The sequence below is a fragment of the Lepisma saccharinum genome, chromosome 2 (genome assembly GCF_977018435.1).
Source record: "Lepisma saccharinum chromosome 2, izLepSacc3.1, whole genome shotgun sequence".
Taxonomy (NCBI): domain Eukaryota; kingdom Metazoa; phylum Arthropoda; class Insecta; order Zygentoma; family Lepismatidae; genus Lepisma; species Lepisma saccharinum.
This window is the reverse complement of record NC_139230.1, coordinates 20646680-20673004: the sequence shown is the minus strand read 5'-3', so window position 1 is coordinate 20673004 and position 26325 is coordinate 20646680. Positions and strand designations below refer to the sequence as shown.

Sequence of the window (26325 nt, the reverse complement as noted above, 5' to 3'; positions counted from 1 at the left end):
GTAGATTAAGTATCTGTGTGCAGAACACTAATTCACTTGGTCCCGATCGCCACATTTCTCAGTATTTGCAAGAAGTTTTCCTTCCGCACAAAAGCAAGGAGCTTCTGTTTGTTCAAACTTGCGAAAATTTCACTCTCTTCATCTCGCCAGAAAATTTCATCCTTAATTACTCGTCTTCTCTCCTTTCTCTTCATTTGTCCTTTTTCTTCCATCTGTTTCCTCGTTCTTAATTTTCCCCACCCATCACCGAATTAGTTTCAGCACGTCATTTGTCAGTGCACCTCTTTGTTAGCCGAAATTCTCATGTTTTCACACCGTGCCTTTCTCGCTCACACGTTTGGCTTACGGGACAAAGCCAAAGCAATGGGTCGTAAAACCTGTCACTATAATTATTATTGATTTCAGCCATGAGAGATACAAGCCTCTCCTTTCTGCTTAATCTCTCTTGTGGTTCAATTTCGACAGAAAGCATCGTGCCTATGTTATTCTAGTCCAAAAGCCTCCTTTTTTTTAACTTCCCTTTTGCCTTTGTGCTTGGTTTCAAATCACACAAACCATTACAGGGAGCTGAAATAGAAGTGCAACCGGTGAAAAGCATCTCTCACATTCTTTTCATTTAATTTTTCCCTGTTATTTTGCATCTCTTGGTGTATCTGAATGTATTCAACCCCTCATTTTCAACCTCCTTTCCTTTCCTTTAAACAAATAAAGTACCCTTTGAGATCATTATCGGTGCTTCCTGTACTCTCCCACTAACTTTAATGTCAGGTTCGATAGGAAAAAAAAGTAGGAACAAAAGTGAATATACGAGAGTAAGACAGGTCAGGCCACTTGAATAGCAATGTTTTTCTTTCTGTTCGCACTTTGCGAACTGTGTAGCAGAAACCACATTAGAACCTAAACACAGAATATTTTCATAACTTTAGTGTTTGAAGCCATGGGGCAAAATGATAATAGGAAAAGGAACTATGAAAATATATCAAAAGGGAGATGACTTCCACAACCTTTGCTGTCATGGCTTTCAAAACAGAAGTAATACAATCAAATATGAATAAAGCTACTTTCTCGGAAGGTAATAATACAAATGTTTTCACATAAAATATAAATATATACTTATGTTCCTAACATCAGTTGGAGTCAGGACGGGAGAATACAAAGCCACATTTACTTTCAGAACATACTTGAAAAACATTTCACATGAAATTACATGAAAATCAGTAACAGATAATGTCAATACATTTTTTTTCCGATGAGTTAGACTACAAAGTTCGATCGGCAGAAGAAATTTTGAGTGTAAACCCAGATTTTTGAATTCGCTTGAACTTTTAAACTGTGTTTCTCATAAGTAAGAACATGTGAGGTGGCACTATCTTGCCCCGACGCCTTAAATTTAAATGTTGGGTTAATATTTCGTTTTCGGCAACAGAGAGAAATATATAAAAGCATTATAAGTAAGCAATTGTACATATATACACAAATAATCAATCCTGAACATCATGAAACTCTTTAAAAATAAACTCAATTCAATGTTTGTATTTAAATGTGTATCTAATAATGCCAACCTTGTTAATATATTTTTTGAAATGAACTGATATGCAAACAGAGGTTTCTATACTCTATCTTGGGAATCTCTGGTGTGAGGGAACGAAAACAAGTGGCTCTAGGGGGCTCGATTAATAAACAAGTGCGAGGGAACGGGATTACGTGGAGGAGGAAAAGCGACTACCAGCCTTTGCAGCAGCGTTCACTGCTTCGCTTCACCCACTCGCTTCCTCCTCTACTCTTATGCGCAGAATTGCTCCACAGATTCTAGGGATAGAGAATAGAGGCGCTCTTGCGAAACGCATTTTTACAATGAAGACGAGAGAGGTTAAAAAATAAAGTAATATCCATCGAAGTTTGCATGTTTGAAATAATCTCGTACTTGACTATAAGATCATACCCAACGACAATTAGCGGGTGTCAAGAATATAACGACAATTATTTGCAAGCTGTTGCGGAGTCTCTGGGAGTTTGGCTACCAATAAATTCAGATTTCTCCATTGCATCACTTGCACCTGTCAACTTGATTATATGAAGTCTAGTTTATAGAAGACATACAGAGCCCAGGTGGTACACCTACAAGTTTGTTGCGCTGAATGTGGGAAATGCTGCGTGTCCGCCACCAGCATGCAAGCGAGGATGCTTAGAAGCACTCCAATCTCCATCACCGTTCTCTACACTTTCTAAATAAGATAAGAAGAGTTCTGTGTCGCCGTTATGGATCCAGCCGCTTCCGATCTTCTACTGTCGTTTCAGTCAATTACCTCCCGAAACTCTCGCCAATCACCCATCCTCCTTTTCTCCCAGCTACCGCATCATATTGCAGCATCCTGGCACGGCCACAAAAGCCATCGTCTGGAGAGAATTGCCGAATCTGGTAAACCAACATTTAGCTCTTTTTTCCCCTTGCCAAATAGAGAATCCATCTCTGAGAAGCCTTCAGCATTTTTCTTCCTCGTTTCTAACAAACGAATTCGATCGAATCTCTGAAAGGGACCGGCAATTAGGTTTATGTAGGTTTCATAATATCTTTCATCATTCATCATATTTTTACACCAGCTTTATTATCGCTTCAGGAATATGCCATTCAGGGAATATCAAGAGCTAATATCTAACAGTGCCACAGTGTTTTTTTTAAAAATCCTTCTCATTCTTGCTTTGCACATAATAATCACTCAAAACTTGAGTGTTTTTGAAAATTTTTCAGCCTAAACTGTATCCTAAACACTTTTGATTTCATCTCTGTGTCCGAAACAGAGATTCAAATTTCGGTTATTTTTTGACTGTATGTGCATAAACTTAATTACTATACTCTGTCCCAGGAATCTGTGGAACAAGGCCGCGCTTAACCATAGAGAAGGGGAGATATCGAGTGGTGTAAATGGCTGGTAACTGCCCCACATTTCCCTCTCACGCGTTCATTGGGTCGATCACCCTCAAGTCACTACTTGCACAGAGGACTCATTTTCGTTCGTTTGCTCCACAGATACTGGGACAGAGTGTAGTTGGAATTGCTGAATAAAGGTTCACCACGCAGCTGTGTTGTCCAATTACATTTTCAAAACAATAATGATTTCTTAAATGTTTCTTGCAGTGAAGATTTACTGTACTAAAGAACGATAAAAATGGAGCTAGACTGAGATAGAATTAGCTACACTTGTTTACTCTGACTTTTAATGTAAGCTTATCGGAGAGTGGGTCTCATAAGTTAGCAATGACAAACAGCATAGTAAACGAGTTTCGCTTGCCATTTAATACTACGTAACATGATGTCCATTTGTCCCCACATACTGGGGCAAACGGACATGTACATAATAAATTCACTGTTATCACTTAGGCAATTGTGACATTCAAAATATGGGTCTTTGCCATTTACTGTGTCTTTCACATGACGCCACATCAAACATTCTTGGCACTGAACTCGGACTTCACCATCTTTAATTGCCTTACGGCACGAATTGCATGTGTTTTCCTCATCATACACCAACTGCTTGAGACCATGCCTTCCTCAGATCACGAACAACAGTCGGTCGTTCTTTCACTATTTCGAACGATATCTGTAATAAATAGAATATAATTTGCTGAATTAGAACGGAATGCCAAACTTACCATTACATATAAAACCGAAGGAGAACTCTACACTTTCCAAACAATGTTTGTAGTTCAGTATTGAAACATATTGGAGATCTGCAAATTGCAATTCATTATTGTAGTTTCTTTAGAAGTTCCCATATTACCTCTATGAAACATATCACAAACATTAAACAGATTTCAGTTCTGAATTAAATTAATAAAGCAGGTTAAATGAGAAAAGTATGAATACATTAAAAACAAATAATTGAATCTTCATCTTTCGCTTTGGCAAATCGAAATTCGTTAATGCATGTCATGGAAAACATAGATGTACTAATTACATGTGTATTAGTTACGCTCAGCGTTTGAAAGGAAACATTGTTTCGAAGATATATGAGAAAGTTTTGTAATTGTCAGTTTGTTCTCACAAAGGCTTGCCAGTTTTCCCCGGTGATAGCTGTCTAATAACAGTTCCCTATAATAGATGGCGAAAGTTCTGTGCACTGCATCTTTTCTTGGAGCCATAGTTTTCCATGCAATCATCATGGACTAGATATATTTTCTTATTGTTAGAGTATTCTTGGTGAAACGTTTCTTATGTTAGTATTTTTAGCTAAATTGTCGCTCCCGTTGTATATTTCAACGTATCCGATTCACACTACTTCTACACAACTGTGGTAAGCAGTGTTGTCAACATCGGAAACAAAAATACAATAGGGTTCCTTAGGAAATGTCCTTATGCCCACAAGCCCGTTTGCTCCGCATTTATTCTGTGTTGTATTAAATAAATAAAATTGTGCTGATGCTGAACCAGATATTGACCACTGATTATTGTCGTTTTCATTTCAATTAATGACCACTCACGTTACGGAAAACACAGTGAATAAACATGGTGACGAACAGTTGGCCTACATTTACCTTTGCTGTTTACACGTTTATCCAACAATTGAAAATTTAAATTTGGTTTCTTTAATTAATATATTGTATTTTACACTATTGAAAACTTAAATCCTCAAAGAAGACAAAATGGGAATGAAAACTCAGAAGTTACATGTACGCTCCACTACAAAATTAACAGGAAAAGCCCAAACTAACACTTTTCAAAATTAAACTTCACATCTTCAAGACGTTTTCGCGGCACACTCTGTGAATCACTATCGGAAGCAAGGTAAATGAACACATGAAGAACAGAAAATTCTGAGAGTTGCAAGAATTTTATTTCATAGCACTTTTTAACTTTCTTCATCTTCTTTTGTGTTCTAATTTACTGTTCAAATTGTTTATATTGTCTTGTGCTTTAATTATTGTAGTTTCTTTGTTATCTTTAATGTTATCATTATTTTGATCTGCACTTTTTGGGGTCAAGTTGTAGACGGGTGAGCCTCGCCCAGCATTAAAGTAAATTCAATCTAGTCATCTAAAACCTTCTAGCAGTTGAAGACATGGCATGGAGTGGAAGTGAGATCACCTGAAAAAAAGATCTAAAACATAAATGGCATGCATGTTCATCAAAACCGACATTCTCTATGCACTGGATTTATTCTAGTGTTAAATCTCAGTTTAAAGTAACACATTTCCACGTAGTCTTACGGTTGCAGTCCTTGCAGAAATTCATCCTCCAAACCGACCATGGAGAGAGAACTCGTGGAGATTTATCCATCCAAGTCGTTTGTTACACTTTCGATGGCCCTGCTTTCTTAATAGCAATTATAACAGTCATACACGTGAAAATGTTATGTTGATTAATAAATCCGTGGCCATATCCTCTTTGGCACCCTAACAGATATGATCGTTCTAACTAAATCTTTCCAAATAGGCAAGTTATGTATTGGGCTCTTGTGGTCTGTTTTGAGTAGGATTTCCAATTCTCAATCTGTTGCTCACATTTGATTTCTGTTCCTACCTCAACGGTCTAACCGAAAGAAGGAGAAAAGAGGGTCCATATTACGAATAGCAACAATAATTGGTCGCTGGGAAAGGAAGCAATCTTTAAAAAAAAGTCCTGAAGCAATCATGCCAGAGCGCAAAGAAAGGGATGTTTGCTTTAAGGTGCCTAAGGATACACGGGTCTGCTCCCGAATTTTTTCCCCTTTCGATTGAAACAAAAGACTTTTGCCTTATATATAAAAGAATTGATTGGTTTTCTCTGCCGAGACATTTCTCCTACCAAAACTCCCGTTTATTTACGTGGTCGACAATGGTTGAAACAATTGCGAGTTCACAGGCCGTGCTCTCCCTTCATCTTACAGTTCCCATACCACCTCTGGCAATAGCTGCGGTTGCCCCACGGAAACCGCCGAGGGAACAAAATTTGAGTTTCCCCGAGTAAAGTATCGATTTCGGAGAGAGAGAATATAGAGACACGCTTCATAAGTAGACCTGAATCAATACCCATGCATCAAAGGGAAGTTGTAGGATTCTGCAGGAATGATAAGCATTGCGTTGTGTCGTATCAAATGTAAGTTTCGAGAACCATTTTGCGGCTACGTTTCCCCCCAGAGTCTCCCACCTTCACCCCCCAAAGTGGATTTGAGCTAGGCATGCGGGGGATGTTGTTTTCTCCGGAAAGAGTGGTGGTCCACGGGAAAGAGAGAGAGCAGGAACATTCTCGTCTCGGATGCAAATCAAACCCGCTGTATTATTGGTGTCATATTTCCATTTTTTCTTTAAAAAAAAAAACAACTCTCTTCCGCCTGGGAAGTTTCGTCCGTATTGCTAACTTAGTCTTACCGTGCCTAAGGACCTGTCACAGGAACGTACGCTAAGGAAATGTACACCGAGTTTGCGTTTGTTTAAGTTAACTTTATGCACAGAATGGACTGGATACAGTTTAAAGTTGTATGCAAACCAGTATGTGACTCTTGATTACAAGGCGATGACGTAACCGCTAAATCCATCGGGGAGGCCCAGTTGTAAACTCAAACGCTTCATGTTATCAAACGTTGACAGGCCAGTACGCAGAATTTTATTTCGGGGTGGGGGAGGGGAGGGTTGGACTCGTCCCTTATCAGCAGCCGCAATCCAAAGGCAAAAAAGTTTGTGGGTAGAACCTCTGAAAATGAATTTCTCAGTATATTACAAGTTGCAAGACGTTTAATACAAGTAAAATTAATTTCCATTATACAATATTTAATTTGTAGGATTTTGGGTGGAACTTCAGCCCCCGACCCTTCCCCCTGGCTACGTTTCTGAACGTTGAATATGCAAAATTATTATAGTAATCTTATTAAAATATAATAAAGTAGAAATGTATAATTTCTATTTTGCTTAAATTATGTCGCTTTTCTACACTGTAAAAAGTGACTGAGGAAAAGGTGGCGTAAGACCGTAAATGTGCGCTGCCGTCCAACGTAAAAAAAATTACCATTTTAAAGTTTTAATGGCCATAACGCAATCAGCTAATTAATACAATTTCAAAGATTAAGTTTTTAAGAATATATTGATGGTGCACTCAACTGCAATTTACAATCATTACTTATCTTTATGCTCCATAATATATTCAGATTTAAATATGACCTTTGCGTCCCATTTTTGTAAATTGCCAGGCTGACTGTTGTAATGATCGAATGTTGTAAATTTACGGTAACTTCTAAATTTAGTTTATCATGACGATGCAGACGAAGAATGTTCTGATGAAATGATGATAGGACGAAGTACATATTACATCCATGGCTCGAATCTTGGACTACTCACTTCGTAGCGCCATACGACCACTCTACAATGGATGCTGGCAAATAAAACATATATTGTAAACTATAAAAATGGTAATGGCGCCGACATTGGGTCGTATTAATACAAATCCGTAGGAGCTCATGAGCACGGACACAACGGTAGCGGAGTAGGTGCTCGATAATTATTTATGCTCAGTTGTTATCTGAATAAAGTCTTTTCTCGCATTGTTTGTAGCCCACAGATCCAATTTCTTCCTAGAAAATTAGTTTATATTGATTTTTACTTCGTGGTAAATTTTCAAATCCACTTAATTATAGCCCGACCCAGTGGCCGAGTGGTTAGCACATCCCGCTGCGACGCCAAGGGTCCCGGGTTCGAATCCCGGTCGGGCTTGGTTGTTTGTGAATGTCCAATTCATCAATTTCATCACTCATCCCCATCTTCGCAAATTAGCCAAGAGGCACAAAACGCGAAGTAAAATAAACTAAATCAATCAATCAATCAAAACCACTTAATTATGTAATAAAGCAAAACTTCAAATAATGTAAGGAAATAAGTTAGATAATATTCATATTTCTCCGAACTCACTCTTGGGAGTATTAGTGGTATATTTTCTGATATACACTATGTATGTTTGTATGCTTCTTTCTATTAAGTTGGGGGTGTAAGGGGTGCTCCTTTCACGTAGTGCACCCAATAGTCAACCTCACTTCCACGTAGTACATCCTAGACAGCAGACTAACGAGGCTCTGGCGACTGACCCGATGGCCAGTATAATTCTGTGTCGTCCTGTGTTTTGTCCTTATTTGTGCTGAGCGCCCTTTTTAGCCTCAGCTTTTAACCAAGGTAAGGAAAATTTAGTTTTCAGACACGCTTTTAGTTTTGATATGATAAGGGGCTGGGCCCCGTATAATGTGACGGGTGCAAAATAGCCTCAGTGCTGACGCGCCCCAAAAAAAAATTAATTCAAAATTTATAAAAAAATTATATTAAGTTGATGGTAAATAAATATGACATCATGCTAAGGAAACATTTTAATGTAGAGTATTAAAATTTGAAAAGTAGTAATACTTTTGCATTACATTCAACACTTATGTTCACAATCTAAATACAGACCTCTCGGATGGCGCAGTGGTAACGTCATCGCCTTGTAATAAAGGGGTCCCGGGTTGGATGCCCGGTGGAGGCACACAGTGGTTCGAATTCCACTTTAAACTGTAGGTCCAGTCCCGATTAGCCTTTCTGTGCATAAAGTGGACTTAAAACACTAAATCAACCAACCAACCAACAATCTAAATTCATCTTCAAATTTTTTAAAAAATAATTTTCACAGAAATTCACTTTGAAATATAAATGCTAATAAAGCAAAATATTGATGTGAAGCTGTAAGTTACACATGAAGTATCACAATACATTAAAAAAACTGTAGAAAATTTAAAGATCTTCTGTAGAATATTTAAGAACATTTTACAAACAATGCCCATACCCCCTCCTTGGAAAGTACGTTACTGGTAGTAGAATGTGAGTGCTAGGGACAAGTAACTGAAATAATAGTCCATTTCTAGATTGTCACAATAGAAATGGTTAGTGTAAACATTTTCTGATTCTAAATTCTAACCATTCAGTACTGCAATTCATAATTCAGGTATTGCATATGGTTAGGGAATTAGAAATGGACGATGTGAGAAACATATTTACGATTTGTGAAACTCTTTTAACCTTTTTAAATAATTAGTGGTATAGTTTAGTCAACAAGACGAAAAATATGTAATATGTTAAGGTAATCCAACGTCGACATTGATAGCTGGAAAGAATTGTTTCTTTGTTCGACTCTCATGTGCTTGCTGTTGACCTTTGTTTCAGAAACAGGTTTGGTTTGGTTTGAGTTGTTGTTTTAAGTCCACTTTATGCACTGTAAGGCTAATCGGGACTGGACCTACAGTTTAAAGTTGGATCCGAACCACTTGTGCCTCCACCGGGTATCGAACCCGGGACCCCTTGATTACAAGGCAATGACGTTACCACTGCGCCATAGGGGGAGGCCCTTTTCAGAAACAGGTAAAGGTCATTTCCATAGTTTAATTAACGCTGAAGATAATTGATTGATTGATATGTTGTTTTAAGTCCACTTTATGCACAGTAAAGCTAATCGGGACTGGACCTACAGTTTAAAGTGGGATCCGAACCACTTGTGCCTTCACCGGGTATCGAACCCGGGACCCCTTGATTACAAGGCGACGACGCAACCACTGCGCCATCGGGGAGGCCCTCGCTGAAGATAAGATTGTAAAAATAAAGTACTAAAACTTGAACCAGCCGCAGCTAATTCATTAAAAAAAATTGTTAGAAATGAAAAAAAAAAGAACGATCACGTCCCGGATGAAAATGAACTAATTCTCACATATACACGAAAACCTGAGTTGGCGATGTCCAATATCTGGTCAAAGTGACATTTCGAATTCATTACCAGACGCAATTAAAACCATAAACTCCCACACATCCACTCGGCTGCCCCAGTATCATAGTCAATATCTGACCCTTCAAACGTTATCCGACTGGACTTTTCGGATAGCTCGCTATTGGACCGAAGAGAAAGTCCAACCATTTCCTAATATACACTTAACTTCTATCGCTCGAATCCCCCCCCCCCTTCTCTCTCTTCCCTAATATTCCAATTACGGGAGGAGGTTTGCGTCGATAAAATTTCCACTCAGTTCGTCCGTTTTAAGTGTATGCAACCTGCGGCATTCTGGGGCTCCACGTCTACCTTCGTTATGTTCCTACGCGGGCGAAAGTAGTGCAGCCGGGCAGTTATGCAGAAATAGCTGGTTTACCAAGCAATTCGGAGTGGCTTCCACGGTTGCAGTGCGACAAATTGTCGAATGCTTCGGCCTAACCTTGTGGTCAAACTGTCCTCAACACCAATTAGCTAACGAAGCTCTATGGAGAACCGCATGGCAGAGCGCAAAGGATACACATACGCGCAAATAATTATAGTTGCCATTTCCGATCTCTCGCTGCTTGCATCTTGGAAAAGGGGAACGCGCGCTTTCAAGAGAGGTATGCAGATTTTTAGGGTAATGATATTAATAAATACGTTCATATAATTTCTAACGGAAGTTCAAAGTTCTCATTCAACCAGAGTTCAGTTTGTGTTAGGGTTGGTTATGTGTGTAGGAGTGTACGTTTAGGGGTAGCCAAAATCTGATAAAATTGTATCCGGATATCATACACAGGGTGGCGCACGAAATGATCCCCCATTTTGTTCTTTGAAAAAACTACATTATAAAGAAGCTTTCATTTTCTAGAGGGGGAGGGCACCTATTATGGAAATGTGCACGAAAACGCCCCACAGTCACAAAAATACTTTTTGTTTCAGAAAAGGAGCACACTTGATGATCGCTGTTGCGTCGTAAGTCATTCTTTGCCCCTCATGTTGTCTACTATAGCCCCCCAGTGGTAACATCATGAATTACGCTTCACATTTCATCACGCGACTTTTCCAATGGCTACTGCAAATGCTCTTGACATACATGACGTAATTCTTCATCTCAGATTCGAAAAAAGAAAAATCCAAAGGAGGGATCATTTCGTGCGCCACCCTGTATATTAGAATTTCATAAATACGTTCATCGGATATTTATTTGTTTGTTACACCAGTATCCATCCACATATCTGTTAATCAACTTTCTTGGCATCTAAACTGAAAAGCATGATTCTAAATATCATAGGCACACTCCATCAGGATTTCGTAACTAATTCCCATGTAATGTCACTAGAATAAATATGCTAATTTAATAAATTAATTAATTGAATGAATACATTCTATTCGCTGTGAACGATCATAGATATTTAGGAGACAACGATTGACAACTATCAATTTGTTGATTTACATAAATGATTTTAATTAGCGCAATGCTTTTCCCCATTTAACCACTAAGGCGTTAATATAGATGAAACTGATTAGTTGCTTAGGGAAAAAAATCGCTGAAGTGCTCTGAAAATTTAGACTAGCATCCTGACGTAAACTGTGAGGTTCTTCGTTCAGTTGAACTCATTCCTGATATTTTGTGCGACTCCCTACTTTATCGGTTTTGCAGCTCCAATCTTGGAAATTCAGGAAATTCGATGTAACTTAATTAATCCATTTTGCAATCCCTCATGGGAGGCTGGAAGCTTACATCCTCTTCCTCTTTTTCTCATTCCCATCCTTCTTTACTCTCACCGTTCGATGCCGCTGTAATTGTTCTGAAATATATGTTGTGCGACTGTTAGCTTACGATTTAAATCCAATGAACTTCACAGAGACTTTCAATTTACACTTCTCTCTTTCCTCTTAATTTTCGCTTCGAAATTGCATCTCAGTTCTGTTGAATGGACAGGATGCCAAAGATGTTCCCGCTCCAAGCTGTAAAATTAAGTTCTTTAATATTGCTATACTGTAGATGGTGAACTCTAGGGTGAATCTAGATGTAAAACAAATCCATCGAACGCTTTTAATACAAGTTTAAACCGTAGTCACAGTGCCGATTAGCCTTACTGTGCATAAAGTGGACTTACTGAATACAAGTTACTGTGATCAACATATCACTTTTCCACATAGTCTCTGACGATACATTTGTGTCGTTTCAGAAGCTTTTGAGTTTCAGCGTAGATTTTTACACCTACTTCATCAGAAACTGCGAAGATGTTATACTTGCACGGCGCCAGATCTGGTTTGTAAGTGGGATTTGGAAGAAGTCCAAACCTAAACTTTTGCGCTGTATCTACCGTTGCAGCTGTTGCGTGAAGACGTCTACTGTCTTCGTGCAGATCAGCCTTCGTCGCTTGCGCATGTTTTTTCCCGCTTTAAACCTTTGTACCCATTCACAAATTTTTCGCTGATTCATGGTTCTTGCAAGTCCGTACTGAGCTAACACCCGGTTGTGAATTTACATTATTGTCTCTGCCAAAACTACCACAACTCGCTGTTCTTCGAGGGTGCCGGCCAAATCAGGAGAATTGCAATAATTATAGTACAGATTAGTGTTTCGTCCATAAACGCCTTGCAATATAGCTTAAGGAAACCAAACAATAACGCTCATCGCTCACTAAGATCCTCTGCGCCGCAGGAAAGAAATTTTCCTTGTATGATTTGTATGAATGGTGCAACCTCTACCACGTGGCAGCGCTCTGAAATTAACTTGGTGAAATTAGCAAGCGTTTGGCATTTTAAGTAGCTTGGGCTAATAGCCACAATGAAGATTGCTAGATGGAATTAATAAAGGAACCTTATCCATGCTCAGGCCGGAACTACAGCCTGGAAACTTCGGTAGCAAGATTGAAAGTCGACCACATAACACGCTCGTTCACCGAGCAGGCGAGATTGACTTGCGGAATATCTGGCAGAGGTGATGCGTTCAGTCTCCTCCAAGGGTCTTTGGTGTAGTGCCGATATGCCTTTACGCTGTCCAGGGAATCTCGGAAGCGAGCGAATGAAAATAAGTATCTGCAAAATTAGTGGGTCGAGAGGGCTTGATCAATAAACAATTGCAAGGGAAAGGGATTGCGTGGAGGGGAATGCGACTTCAGTTAATAGCCTTTGCAGGAGGGTGTACTGCTTGGCTCCGCCCACTCGTTTCTCTCTTTATCTACCTTAATACGCGGCCTTGCTCCAGAGATTCCCGGGATAGAGTATAGTGTTTGTCATACAACCTGTGTTCATCTGTACTACGGATTTTCTTCACATGGCACTGATTCGCAAAAGGGGTATTTACTTTCTATATAGCTTTTTCTACTAACTTAACTACACACTTAAGGCGCGAACTGAGTAAACGCGAAGGAACATGCGCGAAAGGATTAAACGCGAAACAGATTAAGCGCGAACGGAGTTAACTCGAAGGGACAGACGCGGAAGGATTGAACGCGAAACGGATTAAGCGCGATCGGAGTTAACGCGAAGGAACAAGCGCGAAAGGATTAAACGGTAGGCGAATTAAGGGCGAAAGGAGTAAACGCGATAGATCAAGCGCGAAAGGATTAAACGCAAAACGGATTAAGCGCGAATAGAGTTAACGCTAAAGGATTAAACGGAAAACGAATTAAGCGTGAACGGAGTTAACGCGAAGGATCATTTGCAAAAGGATTAAACGGGAAGCGAATTAAGGGCGAACGGAGTAAACGCGATAGATCAAGCGCGAAAGGATTAAACGCAAAACGGATTAAGCGCGAATAGAGTTAACGCTAAAGGATTAAACGGAGAATGAATTAAGCGCGAACGGAGTTAACGCGAAGGATCAATTGCGAAAGGATTAAACGGGAAGCGAATTAATGGCGAACGGATTAAACACGATGGAACAAGCGAGAAAGGATTAAACGGGAAACAGATTAAGGGCGAACGGAGTAAACGCAAAGGTACAAGCGCGAAAGGATTAAACGCGGAACGGATGATGCCCGAACCGAGTAAACGCGAAGGAACAAGCGCGAAAGGATTAAACGCGAAACTGATTTAGTGCGAACGGAATAAACGCAAGGACCAAGAGCGAAAGGATTAACCTGGAGACGGATTAAGGGCGAACGGAGCAAACGCGAAAGAACAAGCGTAAAAGGATTAAACGCGAATCTGATTTAGCGCGAACGGAGTAAACGTGAAGGAACAAGAGCGAAAGTCTTAAATTCGAAACTGATTAAGCGCCAACGGAGTTAACGCCAAATAACAAGCGCGAAAGGATTAAACGTGAAACGGATTAAGCGCGAACGGAGTTAACGCGAAGGAGCAAGCGCGAAAGGATTAAACGCGAAACTGATTAAGCGCGAATGGATTAAACGCGAAACTGATTAAGGGCGAACGGAGTTGACGCAAAACGGATTAAGCGCGAACGGAGTAAACGCGAAGGAAAAAGCGCGAAAGGATAAAACTCGAAACGGAATAAGGGCGAACGGAGTAAACGCGAAGGAACAAGCGCGAAAGGATTAAACGAGAAAAGGATTAAGCGCGAACGGAGTTAACGTGAAGGAACAACGGAGAATGGATTAAACTCGAAACGGATTAAGGTCGAACGGAGTAAACGCGAAGGAACAAGCGCGAATGGATTAAACGCGAAGCGGATTAAGCGCGAACGGAGTTAACGCGAAGGAACAAGCGCGAATGGATTAAACGCGAAAGGATTAAACGGGAAACGGAGTAAGGGCGAACGGAGTAAACGCGAAGGAACAACTTCTAAACGGATTAAGCGCCAAAGGATTAGAGGGAAACGGACCAAGCGCGAAAGGATTAAGAGCGAAAATTTCACGTTCGGACTTAATTCGTTCCGCGCTGGTTCTGGCAACCCGGATGGTGAACACCTCTGGTGCAAGTTTGCATTCGTTTCTTAGGAAGTTAACCCACCAAAGTAACTAACTATGTTCATTTTTAAAAGAAGCAGGAGTAAGTGAAAGCATTCGCAATGGAATCGCATAGTGTTACGCTACTTCTGTGCATATGCTTTTACTTATGTCTTCCAGGTTTTCGAGCTGAATGAAGTGCATGATGCTTTCAAGCACACGGCGGGTAGCTTGCTATTTCTACTTGAAAACTCCCTGGTAAAATGCAACATTTGTTTTTACAAGTCTTCCATTTCTGACATGGAAGAACGAATGAACTTCTAGATTTACATCCCCAGGATATGCTGAAAATATTTTCTAATTTAATATTTCAGTTTCAATGGCGTGAATTTTTATGCGTCAACTTTTCTGCGCACTTTAGCAAGCGAGGACACTTTTAATTATACCTAAAGGTGTGCGATGTAAAAAGATCCTGTGCGTTGGTTTCGTGTCTCTTCCGTGACTAATTGGAGAAAAATAAAGTGAAGAATGATGCAAGAGCTCTTTTCTCTTTAGCAGAGGCCCTCAGGGAGAACGATGTAATAATATCGTGTAATCCTTAAGTATATCGTATAACTAAGGAAAAAGAACACTTCGATCTTGTGAAAATAAATTTTAAAACTTGTGCTGCCCAGAATCAAGCCTTTTTGGTAAAGAAGAACGACCATATGGGACCGCACAGGCATTCAGTATTATTATTTATTTATATATATATTGCAGTAGTAAGATTGCAGCCCGTAAGATTACAACTTTTTTCTTACTTATTTTCTAAGTATAAAAAACAGTTTTTTGCATTAGATACATGAGTTACGCTGTGCAATTACAATATGTTAAAAATACACAAAATGTAGGAAATGATATAATTTACACACACACACACACACACATATATATATATATATATATATATATATATATAACACGTATAATAAGCAATATGGGAGTCAGTGAGATAAATGAAGCTATTGCAGTTTGCATTTGGCCAAATATTTCTTCTTTGTTGACAACTGATTCCAGAATTTACTTTCCAAGGAAATTTGGGTTTTTTACCAATTTCTCCACCAGAGCCTATGTTTTATTATCAGAATAAATTTTATTTTTCCAGGAATCATATTACTCATACCATAATTCGAGCCTTAAGAATTATATGCATTCTGCTAACACGTAAATTATAAAATATAATATTGTAGCTATATCCACTTTATAACATGATAATATGAAAAGGGTGGAACCCTAGAAGAATGCCCAGCCTCCACCCGCATACATTCGAGGGTATGCTCTTATGTCCTGATGCCTAAAAATACCAGAACGTCATTTGCATGAATGTCGGTTCCCCCGTTATTCTTTCCTTTATTGTTTAAATTTTACAGGTTGTTCCTGATTGTGCAGGTGTCCTGTGCAGGCATTCTGCAGAATCAAGTACCAGGTACCGAGACTGTTTGGCAGTCCTGGACAGCCCCGGTTTACAAACATATATTTCAATAAGTATATAAATGGATAAGAATTCTGGTATTATGTTAGTGTGTAATAATGTATATATAGGGAAATAGACTAAATAAAATTACGTAGAAAGGAAGGTAGCATTAGGTGATATTAGAAGTGGGTGGTTTTAGTAGTTGGAGGAAGAGCTATATTGGAAAGACTTCAATAAGAATTATTCTGAAAACTCCAGGAAGAGTAGGGCCTGGGATGCTTCAGGATAGGTATGTGGGTTAAGGTGTAGGTGAAAGAAAGTAATTATTGTTGAGAGAGTGTTGAAGTTAATGGTTATGTGTTTATGTAATGTTACATATATGTTAATGTCTGTGTGTTAATGTAACATGATAATATGCAATATTTTTCTTAAAATGATTATCTTTGCACTCAATAATATTCAACAAATCATTTGCTATATTTTTCTGGTTTTGTTACCAAAAGCATTCATTGTAAGTCATATTTCGGAAACATATCGTGATAATTTTTCGAAAAAAATCTACATGTTAATTCATATTTAAATTAACATTTTGGCTTCTTAAGTGCCCATCTTACCACATTTAGCGCACGTGAATTCGTTCTCTAATAATATTGTATGGGGTCGACAACATTTTGGAGGGTACTCAAGCACGATTGCCTCCCAAATACGCCTCTGTTTGTTACGATGGCATTGTCGTTAAGGTGATACAGTCGAGTCTGCTTGAATGGCACGTAATATTGAACAGAAGGTGCCACCACGTCACTGCAAGGCTGGAAACAGTTGAATGATGGTTCACTTGGAAATCTGTTCCAGTGAGACGAAACCAGCTTCCGATACCCATAACGCGAGAAACATCAGTCACACGTGTAACTGAAAGGGAAAAATCAACGGATATCAAGTCGTATCTCCTGAACCACTCGAAATAAGTTATCGGGGCGGAGAAAGAAATTTAAGGAGAATGCACATTACTGGGAAACCAATATCTGCTCCGTTCCCATGGAAACGCACTATTGTGTTTCAGAAAAATACGGTGGCGACTGAAACAAAAGTCAGGTAAAAGGGGAAAAATGTGTTTCCAAGACATAAAGCAGGCCATAGAAAAGAATTTGACCTCGTCGTGGCGGCATTGATCGTATATAACGATAAAAATCTTCAGATGTATTCATCCGGAAATGTCTGCTTACTAGAGACTATAAAAAAAGTCGAAGAGAATGGAAAAGACGAGGGAATAAACATCTTCAAGGAAACTGACTTTATGCCCACTTCTGCCGCAGAAACCAAAGAAAGAAAGCGATGGAGATGTCTGTTTGCGCCGCTACAAACATGTTACGGCGTTTATCGGAAGTAAGTTGTAAGGCACCACATTATTTTCTGATTCAAAAGAATCGTCCGTGTGATAAATAAGCGCGTATCAAAGTTTCTCCCTGTGCTTGGTTCAATTGTGTCCAGCAACAAAGGGATTGAAAGGTGTGCGCGTTTCTTAAAAATACATTTTTCAACCGTACTTTATTGTAAGCTCTCTAGTACACACGTGAGTTTATTGATAACTTTTCACACCGAAAGTACCCCTGTGGGGCATTGGTGCATTTACATTGGAAAATACAAAATGTTGACATCGCACTATGTTTTTATAGTAGAATAACCATTGTATAATACAATTTAAAATCATATGCCAATTTATATCTTTAAGTTCTAATTATAAAGGGGACCAGCGTTGTAAAAGCACGTTACATACTGTATACAATCCAAATTTATTTCATAAAATTATTTAATTCCTCAAATTATTTTATTGAATATAATGTTATTCCAACAGACATTTTTTGACCTTATTCTCCCGTGGTTCTCTCAAAATTTTTGTAACTATGTGTAAGGTATTGTATAACTGGATGCCTGTGTAAAATGATCCTTTAGCCGAACTTTGGTTCTGAGCTGGTGTTTTAAGTCCACGTTATGCACAGGAAGGCTAATCGGGACTGGACCTAGAGTTTAAAGTCGGATCCGAACCACTATGTGCCTCCACCGGGAATCGAACCCGGGACCGCTTGATTACTAGGCCACGACTGCGCCATCAGGGAGGCCTAGCCGAACTTTGGTAATGTGAAAGTTATTTTTTTGGCTGGTATTGTAATTGTGAGTGTCTATGCTCTTCGGATAGTTCGATTTCGTTTCAGGAGAATCAGCAGGATTAATACTAGACTCCGGGCGAACTGACGGGTCTTTTAGTGCAATTGGCGACCTCCATGACGGAGTGCTTAGCACAGAGCGCTACGAAGCCAGGGGCACCGGGTTCGAATCCCGACCTGGGCATGTGTGTTTTTTGTGAGTTGATTGATTGATTTAGTTTATTTTCGCACTTCGGATAAATCGCTAAGGATGAGTGATGATATGATGAAATTGATGAATAAACCCTCACAAAGAACACACATGCCCAGGCCGGGATTCGAACCCGGGACCTCTGGTGTCGTAGTGCACTGTGCTAACCACTCCACCACGGAGAACGGCCTTCATCAATTTCATCATATCACTCATCCTCATCTTTTCGATTAACCAAAAGTGGCAGAAAAGCGAAGGAAAATAAACCAAATCAATCAATCAATTTAGTGCAGTTCTGTGTTCTCGCATGTTGGTTGATGACAAATTTCGGCAAAATTATTTTTAAATTCTAATTAGACACAAATAGGTTAAACAGGAGTGGGCCGACAGTTTAGGGATGAAACCACTAAAATGTGTCCTCACCAAGAAATAATCGAAGTACGGACCGACCTCTTGAATACAAAGTAATAAACTATCTGAGAGACCACTATAGTCAGTGGATTTATATATCGTAAGAATATTCTGTACATTTGAACATGGAACCATATGAACCCGCAAAACATGATACGTGTGGTAAAATTATAATTCCATCTATGTCCGAATTTCATCTTGCCGATTTACAATTTGCAATGGCGATTTCAAATTTACAAATCGTATTTGATACCTCTAGTTGTTGTAAGTATATAGCACGTCGATAGTTCTATTTCTATAATACATTGAAATTTAGTGAAGTTCAAGGAATTGATTTCTCGGAATTAGTTACATATAGTTTTTGCTTAATTGTATTTAATGATACCGTTTTGAGGAAACTACTTCTGCCGACACACAATGTAAGTCGGTAACACCTATTTTAATTTTAAGCCAATTGTTGAAACTATTCTTCTTTTTGCTAGAAAAACGCAATGTTAGAATTCTTTAGACGTAGAATCAAAAGGATAAAAATTCATGATTAGGAAATTTACTTTATTGACTAGGCAACTGAGTAAATTAATAACTGTCATGATCTTCCATATTTAAATGTTAATAAAGTGTTAGATTAACCGCTAAACAAGGAAATCGTTTACTCGTCAATTTCACAAATCGACGTTGTTATGGGTGATTAATGACAATGGACTAAGGTTCTCATATTTGTCGATATCCTGTTGATTCGTGGTCATGTTCGACGCTGGACATTTCCAAAAGCTACGGTGAAATGTTTTCAAAGTGCTTTTTGCTAATTTTGACTGTCCAAATATCGTAAACAGTTATAGCTTTCCGGAAACGTGCTTGTTAAATCGCAATACGTCACGTAACTCCGATCCCATGCAGGGAAGTCATAAAATGCAAAACTATACTGCTGCCTTGATAAACAGGAAACCAGGACGTCAAAAGAAAAATAGTTTGGAAGATTTTTGTTTAAAGGAATAGTAGTATCTTGATACTGTTGACCTGATAAGTATGGAGAAAATCCTAAAAATTATTATTATTTTTTTTTGGAAAAATCCATTCCTGTGAAAATATTAAATTTTCCCACACATTACAGCTTACTAGCTGATTAAACAAAGATGCCGTATATAGGAATAAAAACTTTGACACGCTAATAAAAGTTATTTATCTACACAGTGTCCCAGGAATCTGTGGAGCAAGCCAACGAATACAAGTCCTCTGCGCAAATAGCGACTTGAGAGGATTCGACCAAAGCACGCGTGAGAGAGAAAAATAGGATTTCATATAAGGGAAGCGTGGCTGAGCTACCAGCCGTTTGCAGCAGCACGCACTGCATTGTTCCGCCCAACCGCTTTCTCCCCTTCTCTTCCTTTATGCCCGGCATTGCTCCACATACACCTGGGACAGACTATGGGATTATTTTGGGAAAAACGTCCTTTAAAGAAAAAATGCCATAAATGATCCCTTTTCTGTTTTCTGTATTATATTATCACAGAATAATTTGTTCTGCAGATTAATTTTCGTGAGAGAATGTAAAGCAATGAAAAACAAATTGGACTACACTCTGTAAGGAGAATCTGTGGAGCAATACCGCACATAACGGTATACAAGAGGAGAAAGCGAGTAGCCGGAGCAAAGCAATGCGTGCTGCTGCAAACGACTGGTAGCTGCATCCGTGCTCTCCCCTCCATACTCACTTCCCCTCCCACGCGTTCATTGGTCAAGTCCTCTCGAGTCACTACTTGCGCAGAGACTTGTTTTCGTTCGCTTTCTCCAGAGATTCCCGGAACAAATTATATATTCTGACCAGGGAATCTGTGTAGCAAGCGAACGAAAACAAGTCTCTGCGCAAGTAGCGACCATGAATACTCGACCAATGAACACGTGCGAGGGAACAGGATCGTGTGGAAGGGGAAAGGCGGATGCCGTTAACAACCTTTGTAGCAGCGTGTACTGCTTTGCTCCGCCCACTCGCTTTCTCCCCTTCTCTACCGTTATGAGCGGCCTTACTCTGTAGATTCCCGGGACTGTGTATAGGTAATATTTCAGCCATCTACTCTTTTATGATTCAAACATGGTAAAGGGGTCTCAGCAAAGCTTGGGCAATACGTGAATTCATTTAATGCCGCAATATTGCTTGTAGAAATCATTCATGCAGCAAAATTTGTTGCACAGGTTCACTGTTTTGTGTCATTAACGCATACCAAAAAATCCGCCAGAGCAGAGGGGGCGGAAGGAGAGGCCAGGACCCAGTGGTGAAATCCAAGCGTGCAACCAGCAGATTTCCTCTTTTCTGCTCTAACGAACCAGAAGACCCGTCAGCAAATTCTTTTCCATCGAAATGGTGGGAGGGGGTGAATTCGCGAAAAAAAAGGAACCAAAGAAAGGGACAAATAGAAAGAAAAAAGTTTCCTACAAAGATTCCGTGACCGGTTTGACATTGAGGTCATTTTCTGTGTATGTCGGTGGGTGTGGTCTGAATTGAGAAGACATTTAAGGCATAGAGGCGTCTTTGTAATGTCTTCCTCGCATCTTAAAGCTGCTAGATTGAAGGAGAGTTTGAGTGCAAGTCTGGCACTCTGTGGAGTTTGTAGTATGCTTGCAAATTTATGAGAGAATATTTTAAAGAATATTTTGGGTCATTTGCATAGTTGTTCTAATGTTAACCGAGGCGACAAAGATGAATGGGGGAATTAATTATGACGCAAGCGAATATTCATACTTTGTGTTAATGTGCTACCTAATGCACAATGCCGTTTACAGAAAGATAATTTAAATTCACTCGGATCGTTTTGTTAAGGGTATGTAGCACATTTTCTTAATAGGGATATATACTTCCTTATGGTTGTAGACAGTATGTAAAAAATAAAGATACACAAAGTCCAATGCACCAATGGCAATAGATTTGGCTGAAAGACAAAGTTCGTTTTCATCCCACTTTATGCACAAATAGGCTAATCGGGACTGGACTTACAGTTTAAGTGGAATCCGAACAACTATACTCTGTCTCAGTTATCTCTGGACTAAGGCCGCGCATAGCGGCAGAAAAGGGGGGATCGAATGGGCAGAGCGAAGCAGTACACGCTACTGGGAAGGCTGGTAACTGCAGTCGCTCCCCCCTCCACGCAATCCCGTTCCTCTCACATGTACATTGGTGGAGCTGTCTCTACTTGCGCAGAGACTTGTTTCCGTTTGCCTTCTCCAGAGATACCTGAGACAGAGTGTATGTGCTTCACTGGGGATCGAATCCGTGTTCCCTTGATACAGAAGACATGGAACGTCCGTATCGTTACTCTTGTTTTATTGCATTCGTTCAGTTGTCAAGTTTATATTTCTGTAAATAATTTCTCATGAAGTGGAAAAAATTATGAAAAGTTCGTATATTAAATTTAGCTAACTACCAAAGTGGATTTTCCTTGTATTTAAGTCCAAAAATTTAACAAAATGAAAAAGGAAAATGTGATATATAAAATCAAAGTAAATGTGTGTCAACAGTGTCACGTAGGGATAACATTTCTTATTGCTCGAGATTTAAAAGTATATTCCAGAATCTTAATTCTCGACGACGTTTCACAAAAAACACAAGATACTCGCACACTTCTCAACGTTTTGAGAAAAATGTGAGAAAAGTTCCATTGCTTCCTTGTACCCTTCACGTTTTCTCGATCTTGGCTTCCATCCAAACATTGCAACCCTACATATGTTTCGGAATAAAAATCTTGAATTCGTCCACATAGGGATGACTCTGCGTTTGTAAACGCATAAACGATATACTTTGAAGAATATAAAAAATATCAGATGACTTTTCATTCCGTTTCTTTGGTCTTCTGTACAAACTTTGTAAAAAAATTAAAAAGAGATTTGTCAGATGAGTTTCGCTAGCAGTTTCATCTTGTAGTGTATCTGCACAGGACGTGGTTTTAAGTTTCTTTAATGGACTTGGAGGCAAGGAGTCTTTGGCGTGTGTTATTGAGCGGCTGTCAGGACAGGATGCCGTCGTCCCGTGAAGCAAACCGTCAGAGCGTGCAGGCGTTTCGCACGGGCTTCCGACAGCAGGGTGAATACAGACTTCCTCGTGCACACAATGCGAAACCCAAGACACAAAAAGGAAAATGGAGCATAAAGAACAAATATTAACTAACGGGGAGACTGCTCTATTCACCCATCATTTACAGGCAAGTCTGCAGGTGAATGACTGTGTATACATCAAAATCTATTGTTTCTTCACAATTGTGCACACTTTTTACTCTTCTCCCCAGTGTGTTCTCATTCTGGGAATGGTACGCACCTTCAGACTGCATTCACCGACACTACTTGGCTCTTGATAACATGATTTCAATGCTCTCCTTTCGTGCACCGTATCTTCATGTATCAGATCAACAACCAGGTGCATTGTGTTCCCGTGACACGTAACGGTGAAGTAATTTAATCTACTTCAAATCGATGGAAGCTCCTAGAGAAATACAAACGTTAAGAGCTTCTGAGGTGAACTGGAGGTGCAAGCCCTATTATACACATGAATGGCAACAATAGAAGGCAAGAAGAAAGGGTGTGTTTGTTTGCAAATCTAAAAAATACAGTGAACTTCGCTGGCTACTATAGGTAAACAAATCTGCATAACATGGAGGAAAAGTACATCTTTGTCACGTTGGTTCCTTAAGAGAAAACATTCCTTTCTATTCTCAATAAGAATGAGAATATAATCTATGTTGAAACTTACCCCCACATAATGAAATAATAATATTGATATCGTGTTGATATATCAAAGAAATTACTCCAGTTTTGAACCAAGGTAAAGTAATAATCCTAGAGGATAATGTTTTCGTCTAAAGAAATTATATTTTAAAAAATATATAATATATATATTAGTAGTAATGCGAGATCTCCGGACCACTCTTACATATGCCATACGCTAGTAATAAAATTTATGTTTCGTGTACATGGTAACGCAATATATATATATCTTTATTTTAGTTGAATTTTGCACTAAATTATGTCTTAATATTTATTATTTTTTTAATGAATCATAAAACCAATGTTCAGATATGTGCCACTATGTCTTAATGTCGACGAACTATGTCCCAAATGATGAAGAGAATCTCGCGGGATATCTGCCAGGTCAGTTCTGGATACACTTTTCAACTGGTTGGCTTAATCGCGACGATAACTATGCCTGTAAGGTCGTAGCAGATGTTATTTGTAAAAATTGTCTAGTTTCATTTTCTCCTAAAAATGCGCTGCAGAATGTAACAAAAATATTTTGAAAATTTGTGAATTAGTTTATGTACCGGAATGATATATGCAACTTATATTTCTACAAAAATGGTGTCTCCCCAATGGTGAAGTGGTAGCGTCGTCGCCTTGTAATCAAGGTGTCCATTGTTCGATACCCGGTGGAGGCACATAATGGTTCGGATCTCACTTTGAACTGTAGGTCCAGTCCCAATTTGCCTTACTGTTCATAAAGTGGACATAAAACACCAATTCAATCAATCAATCAATTTCTACGAATAAATAAAAGGCTAGATATATAACTTTTGTTTTGTTGTTGATTCATGTGTATTTATTTTAACGGACACTTCTTTCTCTTTTGTTCTTCCAGGGGTGTATACACTGTATGATACGCAGGGTCCCAGCTTCATCATCGAACCACCAACAAAAATTGATTTCACAAACTCGTCGGGAGGGAGATTAGATTGTTCTGCCCATGGTAACCCGACACCCACCGTCCAGTGGGTTGGTGCCGATGGTGGGTCAGTGTCTACCATTCCAGGCATCAGGATCGCCCTGAACAATGGTAGCGTCGTATTCCCGCCTTTCGAAGCCGAGGCTTTTCGCCAAGACGTCCATGCTGCTTCGTATCGTTGTGTCGTAACAAACAGTGTGGGGTCCATTGTCAGCCGTGATGTCATTGTAAGAGCAGGTAAGTGCGTTTATTTATGTAAATGAGATAGATAGTAGCACTAGTGCACCAATAGAAACTAGCATTATCTTAAAATACATAGTGAAAAAGCTGACGGAATGCTCCATACAAACGTTTTGATTCATGAAGGTGATGGGGTGAACACCATTAAGTGACTTTTGTTACAGATTCACATTACTTTTAGAGTTTTATGTAGATATAGACAGTGTATTGTACTTAGCGCATTTTTTAAACTCTTGTTTTCGTACTTCGGTTACTTTTATGTTTACGCCACTGTTCTATCTCTTGGGTTAGTCCCGACGATGAGGATGAAATGTATAATGCCTTACCAAGGTTCGAACGTGGGACCGAAGACCGGTTTTGTTTCTTGTAGTGTGCGAAACGACAACACTATACTCCATCCCGGGAATCTTCGGAGTAAGCGAACGAAAGCATGTCTCTGCGCAAGTGGTGACTCGAGAGGGCTCGACCAATTAACGAGTGAGATGGGAAATTAGTGCAAGGAGGGGAAACGCGGCTGCATCTAATCTCTATCCCGATAATCTATGGAGCAAGGCAGCGCATAAGGGGGGAGAGCGAGTGGGCAGAGCAAAGCAGTACATACTACTACTGCAAAGGCTGGTAGCTGCAGTCTCTTTTCCCCTCCACTCAATCACGTTCCCTCGCACATGTTCATTGGTCGAGCCCTCTCGAGTCACTACTTGCGCATACATGCTTACGTTCGCTTGCTTCAGAGATTCCCGGGACAGAGTATACCAGCTGTTTCCAGCAGCGCGCACTGCTTTGCTTCGCTCACTCGCTTTCTCCCCACTGTGCTCCACAGATTACAGAGATAAAGTGTATATTTCCTTGTGTGAAGAAGAATCGTAACCATTTCGATTTCCAGAGGCTGCCAATTCATATTCAACCATCCTCACGGTGTTGGATCATCACCAAAATATGCATGTTCGCCCAGAACTCCGAACCGTGAGTACTTCGCTCCATTCCAAAGCCATCCTACTGCAAATTCTTCGCGACATCCCAAACTAACCAAATATAGTTATCAAACAATCTCCATACTTCAATCCAATGAGACACGCCTCGGCCGCAGACAATTCCAGTCCATTACGTGCAACCATTCAGTTTGTAGTGTTAAGTTATTTCAAACACCTTGCAACAGATTTGCAGTCCGTTTTGTCTGCGACAGGCCACGACGGGAACAGTTGTTGGGAACTTTTCCCGCAGCTTGAAAGTCCGAACCTGCTTGAGGGTGAGTTTCTGGAAACAGGTCTGCCTCCGACACACTTGTTACTTTCGTGTCTCCTGACTGCTGGAAGACAAATTTTCTGGTCGTCGTTTAAGGCTTCAGTCCGTCGTTGCGTATGTCTCGTATTCAATGGAGTGGAAATGGCAGGTAGGGAAACTGAACAAGGTCCACCATTTCAAATCATTGAGATCAGCTGGAATTTATTGAATTTTTATCTAAATTTAAAAGAGAAAATGTAGCCTCTGGTCCTATTTTGGATAAAATATATGTTTAACTAATTGATTGAATTGTTGTTTTAAGTCCACTTTATGCACATATAGGCTAATCAGGATTGGG

At 39.6% G+C, this 26325-nt stretch overlaps 1 protein-coding gene across 1 annotated transcript in view; it reads left to right on the top strand.

The window, feature by feature from the left end:
- Window positions 1–26325, top strand: part of LOC145981412 (cell adhesion molecule Dscam2-like) — an 842890-nt gene that overhangs the window by 233957 nt on the left and 582608 nt on the right. The window contains 1 exon segment of the mRNA XM_083114650.1: window positions 24423–24743. Coding sequence (XP_082970776.1) covers window positions 24423–24743 — 321 coding nt within the window.